The sequence below is a fragment of the Larimichthys crocea genome, unplaced genomic scaffold (genome assembly GCF_000972845.2).
Source record: "Larimichthys crocea isolate SSNF unplaced genomic scaffold, L_crocea_2.0 scaffold17982, whole genome shotgun sequence".
Classification (NCBI taxonomy): Eukaryota; Metazoa; Chordata; class Actinopteri; family Sciaenidae; genus Larimichthys; species Larimichthys crocea.
In genome coordinates, this window is record NW_020852447.1 from 1 (window position 1) to 8,792 (window position 8,792).

General features: G+C 49.7%; 1 protein-coding gene across 3 annotated transcripts; it reads left to right on the top strand.

The window, feature by feature from the left end:
- Nucleotides 1-851: 851 nt before the first annotated feature.
- Nucleotides 852-6,749, top strand: LOC104938490 (gamma-aminobutyric acid type B receptor subunit 2). Of its 3 annotated transcripts, none has more exons than XM_027275722.1 (9): nt 852-906; nt 1,009-1,089; nt 1,163-1,313; nt 1,392-1,524; nt 3,901-4,128; nt 4,760-4,888; nt 4,973-5,069; nt 6,239-6,347; nt 6,463-6,749. In XM_027275722.1, exons 1-9 carry the CDS (start codon nt 876-878, stop codon nt 6,647-6,649), a joined length of 1,146 nt encoding a protein of 381 aa, XP_027131523.1. In that variant the 5' UTR covers nt 852-875; the 3' UTR covers nt 6,650-6,749. The 3 variants fall into 3 exon arrangements, with proteins under 3 accessions (XP_027131523.1, XP_027131524.1, XP_027131525.1); XM_027275723.1 differs by having other exon boundaries at nt 6,242-6,347; XM_027275724.1 differs by having other exon boundaries at nt 862-906; nt 1,013-1,089.
- The last annotated feature ends 2,043 nt before the right edge of the window (nt 6,750-8,792 follow it).

The window sequence follows — 8,792 nt, forward strand, 5'->3', positions numbered from 1 at the left end:
CACCCTTAACACCCCTGTAAACACACCCAACACCGGTAACTACACACACACACCTGTAACACCACACACCTTAAACACACACAAACCTGTAACACAAACCTGAACACCACACACACACCTGTAACACACACACACCTGTTACCAACACACACTGTAACACACTTGTAACACACACACACACCTGTAACAAAAACCACACACACACCGGTAACACACACCACCGTAACACAAACCTGTACACACACACAACCTTTAACACAACCTGTAACACACACACACCACTGTAAACACAGCACACGCTGTAACACACACACACCGTACAACCACACACCTGTAACACCACACAACCCTGTAACGACACACACCTGTAAAACGCAGCACACACACTGTAAACACACCTTAACACCACACACACAGCAGCACACCTGTAACCACACCCACACCGGTCACACACACACTGGTACACAAACCGGTACACACCACACTGGTAACACACACAACCTGTAAAACAGACACAACACCTGTAACACACACAACCTGGCCCTGTAACACCTACACACCTGTAAACACACAACACCACAAACACCTTAAAACACCACCTGTACCACACACACCACCTGTAACACACACACACACGTAACATCACATACACACCTGACACACACCACACCTGTAACACACACACACCTGTACCACCACACCCTGTAAACACACACAACACCTGTAACACACATACCAAACCTGTAACACAATACACACCTGTAACACACACACACACACACCTGTAACACACACACAGACACCTGTAACACACACACCTGAGTGTGTCCTTTGTTGGTTTTCAGGGTCCAGTTTTCTTTGTGGACGGACAGAGGATGACGTCGATCGAGCTGATCCAGATTCAAGGTCTTTTTAAATCATGTGATGCAGTACAGCTGTTACCATGCACACGTTCTTAGTCATCTGTGTGTGTGTGTGTGTGTGTGTGTGTGTGTGTGTGTGTGTCAGGCAGCAGGAGTGTGTTGGTTGGAGACTTCAATACTTCGTCCCGACAGCTCCGTCTGATGGATCACCTGCTGAGGTTTAAAGGTGAGACTCAAACCTTCATGATGTTTTCAGGCGTGACACACTCTGGATGGATGTTATTGGTTTGGTTCTGCAGGTCCAGGACCAGCCAGAGACCGGACTCTGGTCCTTGAGCAGCGGCGGCATGTCGGCCTCCTGCTGTACAGCATCGTCTCAGCAGCAGCGGCTGTGACCATCATCATTACTCTGATCGTCCTCTTCCTCGCCGTCCTCTGCCCGGAACACTGGTACAGCTCCTGCAGATCCGCCTCACACACAGAACTGGTTCTGCCATGTTAGCTGGTCTCCTCTCTGTGTGCCTGCAGGCTGCTGACGTCCAGCGGTGACTCCCAGGACAAGCTGCTGCTGCTGGGCATCCTGCTGTCCTCGTCCTCGGTCCTGATCTCCGGTCTGGACGGAGCCTCGCTGTCCAACTGGACATCTCAGGTCCTCTGCTCTGTGAGTTCAGACGGCGGCATTTTAAAAACATATTTATGAACCAGAGCACATTTACTGTACAGCTACAGACCAGGTCCCCAGCAGCCAATCATCATCCAGGTCCCCAGCAAGCCATCATCATCCAGAGTTCCCCGCCACAGCCAAGTATAACCAGGTCCCCAAGCAGCCAATCCTATAACCAGGTCCCCCAGGCAAGCCAACAGCACATCCAGTCCCAGCAGCAATCATCATCCAGGTCCCCAGCAGCCAATCATCATCCAGGTCCCCAGACAGGCCCAGAGCAACATCATCCAGGTCCCCAGGGCAGCCAATCATACCAGGAACCACGGTCCCCAGCAGCCAATCCATCATCCAGCGTTCTCAGGCGCACTGATCCACGCCTAGTCCAGCACAGTCAGCCCAGCTCGGCGTCGTCTTTTCAGCCTTTTATTTTCACCAACTCTCACCAACCACTAAAAGTCATCCCACATTTACTTTGTTCCGGCGGCGCTTCTTGCTCGCTCACTCTCTCCTTTTCTCTTCTTAGCTTCTCCGTCAGCGTCCTCTTCACTTCTCTTCCTCTGCCATCATGTCATAGAGGCTGCTGAGCCCGGTTTACATTGCCCGGTGGTCCAAACCTCCTGTGGTACAAACACTGACACTCCCCCCTGTGCTCTGAGCTCACAGTCCGGGCAGCCCACTAACAGACTGAGCTAACATGATAGCTAACAGGCAGCTAACAGACCGAGCTAACAGGAGCTAACAGCTAAGCTAACAGACTGAGCTACATGAGCTAACAGCAGCTACACAGCTGTCAGCAGGTTTTACTTACTACTTCCATCATAAACTCTGTAAATCACAGAGCAGTTGAGGCAGAGAGCCGGAGGACATCAGAGGGAAAACAGGAAAAGAAACATTCTTCCTCCAATAAAACACGATCAGTTTCATTTCAGCAGAATCAGTGACACATTGTACTTTTTACTCGATTACTTTTGTGGAAAGCTTAGTTACGTTCCATGTCTCCACATGTTGCATTGTTGGATCCGCAGGTTCGTCTCTGGACTCTGTCGGTGGACACACTGTGGGGCTTCGCTGTGTGCTGTTCAAGAAACATGGAGGCTTTATTCAGTCCACAGCGTCAGAGTGAAGGTGAAGCATCCACCGAGCTCTCATGTGACTTTGGTGTTTCTCTGAATGGAACTTCTGACAGTAACAGTGTGGAGACTGATGGGATGACAGATTGAAAGTCTGAAAAACAGAACTCTGTAGTAGAAGATCGGACTGGCGATAAAACGTTGTTTTTGGCAGCAGCAGCAGTAGCAGAGTCGTCTGCAGCGATCAGCTGTGTGGTGTTCTGATGTTCCTGCTCGATGGTGTTCGTTTTAACCCTCCGGGCAGATCCTGGACCCCCTCAGACGGGTGGTGCTGCAGCACGACTTAGAGGTAACAACTACAATGACCTCTGACTACCTGGAGTTTGTCAGGTGACCTTCTTTAGGAACAAATCGTCTTCTTGCAGAGTGACCTGCTGATCCGGACGTGAAGGTCCGGCTGTCCTCTGAACACTGCAGCAGCACCAACATGGATGCTGGGTCACCGACTGTGTTTACGGATACAAAGTACCTCTGCGGTCAGTAACGGACTCTCAACAACATGGAAGAACTGATCAGCCACACTGACATGTTTACTGTGTCCAGTCCGTGGACGTCCCTGCAGACTGTCCTAAAACGGACTAGCTCTGTGACGTCCCCGCAGACTGTCTAAACCTGGACGTAGGTCTCTGTGAAATCCTGCAGACTGTCCTAAAACCTGGATGTAGTCTCCGATGCGAAGTTGGTCCCCACAGACTGGTCTAAAACCTGGACGTAGTCTCTGTGACATCCCTGCACACTGTCTAAACCTGGACGTAGTCTCTTGACGTCCTGAAGACTGTCTAAAACCTGGAGTAGTCTCCCTGTCCCCACAGATGTCTAAAACGGACTAGTCCCTGAGACGTCCCCGGCAACTGTCTAAACTGGACGTAGTCTCCGCGTGACGTCCCCACAGACTGTCTTAAAACCTGGACAGTCTCTGTGACGTCCCCGCAGACTGTCTAAAACCTGGACGGAGCCTCCGTCTTGTCCCCGCAGATGTTTAAACCTGGATGTATTCTCCGTCTTGTCCCCGCAGACTTTTAAAAAACCTGTACTCTAGTCTCCTGTGAACGTCCCCGCAGACTGTCTAAAAACCTGGACGTAGTCTCCGTGAGTCCAGCAGACTGTTTAAAAACCTGGACGTAGTCTCCGTGACGTCCCGCAGACTGTTTAAAACCTGGACGTAGTCTCCGTGACTTGAATTTTGGAGTTTCTAAACTGTGTTGATGCTTCATTCAGATAAAATGAGGTGTTTTTCTTTCAGGGTCTCGGGTGTTTCATGGCCTGGAACATCTGGACTGTGCAGGACGATCATCCCGCTGTCGGCAGTAAACACCTGGCGCTGAGTATGTTCGCTGTGACGGTGTTCAGTGTGTCAGGAGTGTCAGCATCACTGCTGACGTCCAACAATCCTCCTGTTCAGTTCTGCCTGAGCAGCATCCTCATCCTCTGCTGTAACATCTGCACCCTGAGCTGGCTGTTTGGACCGAAGGTGAAGTTCTCTGCTCTCTCTTCTTTAAGCTGTTTTAGGGTGGTCAGGGGGTGTTTGGTGGAGGACAGCAGGTCCAAGCTAGAACCTGAACCTGACGTTGTGTTTTGTTCAAATATTGCAGCAGCCCCATCTACTCCCATGTAAACTGGAGAGGAGAAATTTCCCAAAGGAGCACGGGGCACCTGTTCTTTCTCTCTCTCCCCAGGTCACATTTTTTAACTTCACACACTGAAATTCAGCATTCACATGGTCGACAAGATGAGGATGCTCACGGTCATTTGGGCTTTTTGATACCACCTACCGTTTGGCATTAGTGTCCACTAGTTGGAGGGGCTTCATTTAGAGATTTTCTGTGTCTCTCAGCAGTCACTCACACACAGACAGAGCACAGCTGCAGTTAATTGCTCTGACCTGCAGCTGACCCTGGTTGCTCGGCAACCTCAAGCTGCCTTTGACTGACTGTCTCTGTGCTGCTGCAGAGTCAGTAATAATGTCTGTCAGACACACTCTACATTTATTTACACACTTTACAGTTACATTACCTTTAAAACTGAGCCTCTACAGCCCTGACAAAGTCACACTCAGGTAGTTTTTCATGTTATCACATGTTGTTGTTTTTATTTCTTTACAGTTTTTGTGCACGTGGCCAAAAAGCAGCGAGCTGCAGAGTGAAGCTGCTGAAGATGAAGATGACAACAAAGATGAAGATGAAGATCAGGTGAACAGCTTAAACCAGCAGTTGAAGAGTCAAAGTGCACAGGTGAGGACACGTCACCTGACACGTCAAACGATGATGCCCAGATGAGCGTTCACGCTGCAGTGCTGTTTGTTGTGATCTTTGCAGCTCGATGCAGAAATAGAAGCCATCAACAGGGAGCTCTCTGCAGAGTCAGCTGGTCCTGATCCAAAACTACACCACAGGACTGGAGAGAGACACCACGGTAAACAGGAAGTGAAGTCATACAGATTCAAACGTGATGAACGAGAACAAAACTTCAGAACAACAAACAGAATAAAGTTTAACCTCTGGTGACATGTTCAGATTTATCTTAGCACAAAGAGTGAGTGTCTAAAACCTGGACGTAGTCTCCGTGACGTCCCCGCAGACTGTCTAAAACCTGGACGTAGTCTCCGTGACGTCCCCGCAGACTGTCTAAAACCTGGACGTAGTCTCTGTGACGTCCCCGCAGACTGTCTAAAAAAACCTAGATGTAGTCTCTGTGACGGTCCCCTCAGACTGTTCTAAACCTGGACGTCCCGCAGACTGTCTAAAACTGGACGTAGTCTCTTGACGTTCCCCCGCCGATGTATAAAACCTGGACCGTAGCATCCGTGACCGTCCCCGAGGACTGGGTCTAAACCTGGACGTATCTCTGTGACGTCACGAGGGCACCTTGGTCTCTAAACCTGGACGTAGTCTCACTGTGACGTCCCCGCACGAAGTTCTAAAAACTGGACGTAAGTCTCCGTGACGTCCCCGAAGTACTGTAAAACCTGGGAGTTAGTCCTCCGTGACGTCCCGCAGACTGTATAAAACCTGGACCGTAGTCTCACGATGACGTCCCCTCAGGGACTGTCTACACACCTACGAGTAGTTCTCTTGTGACGTCCCCTCCGACTGTCTAAAATTGGACGTCCCCGCAGGGATGTCTAAAACCTGGAGTAGTTTTAGTCTCTGTGTGACTTCCCCGCAAGACGTCTAAAACCCTGGAGTCGTCTCTGGACGTCCCTGCGACTGTCTAAATCCTGGACCGTTAGTCTCGTTGACGTCCCCACAGACTGTCTAAAACCTGGGACGTAGCCTCCGTGACGTCCACCACAGACTGTCTAAACCCGGACGTTAGTCTTCTGAGACGTCCCCCACAGACTGTCTCAAACTGGACGTAGTCTCTGTGACGTCCCCACAGACTGTCTAAAACCTGGACGTAGTCTCTGAGACGTCCCCACAGACTGTCTAAAACCTGGACGTAGTCTCTGTGACGTCCCCACAGACTGTCTAAAACCTGGACGTAGTCTCTGAGACGTCCCCACAGACTGTCTAAATGTATATACGCCCTCACCCTTCAGTTAACTCCATGTTCTTCCTCTCTCTACCTCCACCTCCTCTCAGCAGGTGAGGTCAGATCTGTGATGTGGACTCATGTAGTTCAGGTCTGTTCTGAGGACAGAAACTCAGAGAGGAAGCCTTCAAGTCCAGACAGCATCAACTCTCCTGAACAGTGAGTCCAAACAAACAGACGCCGTTAGCAGCCAACAGAACTGGGATGCTGTGTTGTGTTCACAGCGTGCGATGTTTGTAGTTCTTGTTGTTTCACTTCCTTCCTGTGGTTTCAGCGTGGGGCGCCGTCTGTCCATGCAGCTGCCCATCCTCCATCACTCCTACCTGCCTGCCATCGGTGGCGTCAGCGCCAGCAGCTCCGAGGCCTTCGTTCACAGCGACCTGCCGATGAGCCCGCTGACAACTTCCTGTACACCTGAGTCGACTATAGTGCTGAACCAATCAGACGGCAGCTGTGACTGACTTAGAGGAACCTGTATTTATTTTTATATATAATGTTAGATATAGGAACATCTATGGAAACATTTACTGACTTCCTAATGTGTAAGAAAAATAAAAGACGTTTCCCCTTCAAACTGTTTCACATCCTGGAATCTTTCCTGTTTCATCGTGTGATCAAAAAGAACCGGACGATGAGCAGAAACCTCAGGCTGGAATCTGAGAAGCTGCTCTGGGTCGCCTGTTTGCTCTTGAACATCCAAAATTTGTCAACTCTGGGAATTTTTCCGAATTACGAAATCTTCCCAAACACGAGCGTTGACCTGCCTCAGGCTGCAGTTCAAACACAGCAGAGACTTTCTACAACATTCACCTCACGAAAAATCTACAATGTTCTGAGTTGTAGAACTTTAAAGTTTTCATCACACAGTGTTTCACAGTTTGTCATTTCCTGATAAACGCTCAAAACTAGTTGATGATGTCATCCTGCACTCGGGATCCAATCAAACGCTTTCTCTCTTCTGACGCCGCCGGAGGGGACTGCTTCCTGTTTGATCCAGTCTGTGAGTGACTGTGAGGCTGCAGGCTGCTGCAAGTTCCACTCTGTGTCGCGGCCTCACGTTAAGAACAGAACCAAGAACCGACAAGATTCAGACTGGATCAGATTTATTCACATATATTTGCGCTTAATATTTTGCGTTTCACCTCTGAATGTCCTCCGACGTGCTCAGCTCAATGACCTCAAGTGTCCTTAACGACCCACAGGTAGTCCGTAAAGAGACACCAAGGTTGGTCCTTAAAGACACCTACAGGTTATCCTTAACGACCCACAGGTGACCCTTAACGACCCACAGGTTGTCTTAAAGACCCACAGTGCCATTAACGACGACCCACAGTACCTTACACCCGCTTTAACTGACCCACAGGTGACCTTAACAACCGACCCACAGTGACCTTACCAAACAAACCCTCCATGACGATTACAGTCTATGACACCAGCTTAGTGAAAATGATCTACGTATTTTCATTGCATGGATTTTTGGTAGCCTCATTAAAGTAAGCATAAACCGCTGAAGTAGCCAATGCCTGCAACCGGAATCTATCTGCTGTTTTAGCATGCTAACAGAACCGGCTCTGCAGCGACCTCAGAGTCCAGCAGAATAACGTGACAGCACCGAGCTGAATTCGACGGGACTTTTGATGGAACATTGAATCAGCAGCAGAGCTAAAGCTAATAATAAACAAAGCTAACACAGCTAACACTGAGGATCCACCGCTGGTTTGGAGCTATGCTAATAAAGAATTGACTAACTGTTTGCACTGTTAAAGACTGGAGCACTGCTGGTCAGAGTTCTGTTCGCATGTGTGCACGTGTTAGCCGGGACACTGCGTGGTTCAGGAGGTTCTGTCGCTTGTTTTCACCTGTTAGACTGGACACTGCGGGTTCAGAGGTCTGGGAAAAAATCGCTGGATGGTTCACTGAATTGGACTGGACCACTACTGGTTCAGAGGTTCTGGTCGCGGTGATTCACTGTTTACGCCGGAACACTGCGGTTTCCAGGTATCTGAGTCGGCAATGTATTCACTGTAATATTCTGGACACGGCTGGTTCAGATGGTTCTGTCACGGCCGAGGGGGTTCACGGGTAGGGTTAGAACAGGGACACTGAAACTGGTTCAGAAGGATTCATAGGTTTCGTCGCTGTGTTACACTGTTAGACTGGGACACTGCTGGTGATCGAGAGAATTTCCTGTCGGTGTGTTCACGTTACGACTGGACACTCTGGTTCGAGAGTCTAAAAGTGCGCTGCACTGCTCTAGGAGGCAAGTTGGTCATATCTGCTCGCCTGTGTTCAGACTCTTGGTATCCTAGAAACACGGCCGGGTTCAGTTCTGTGTCTCGTTTCACTGTTAGACGGGACATCGGCGTTCTGCGGTTCTGTCACTGTGTCCTGTTAGAACTTGGACCAATCTGCGGTTCAGAGGTTCTGTCGCTGTGTTCCTGTTAGACTGGACGGACTGCTGGTTGCAGAGGTTCTGTCGCTGTGGTTCATTGTTAGACGATGACACTGCCTGGTTCAGGTGTTTCTGTCGCTGTGTTCATGTTTAGACCGGACACTGCCGGTTCAGAGTTCTGGTCCTGTGTTTCAACGTAGACACCTGGACGC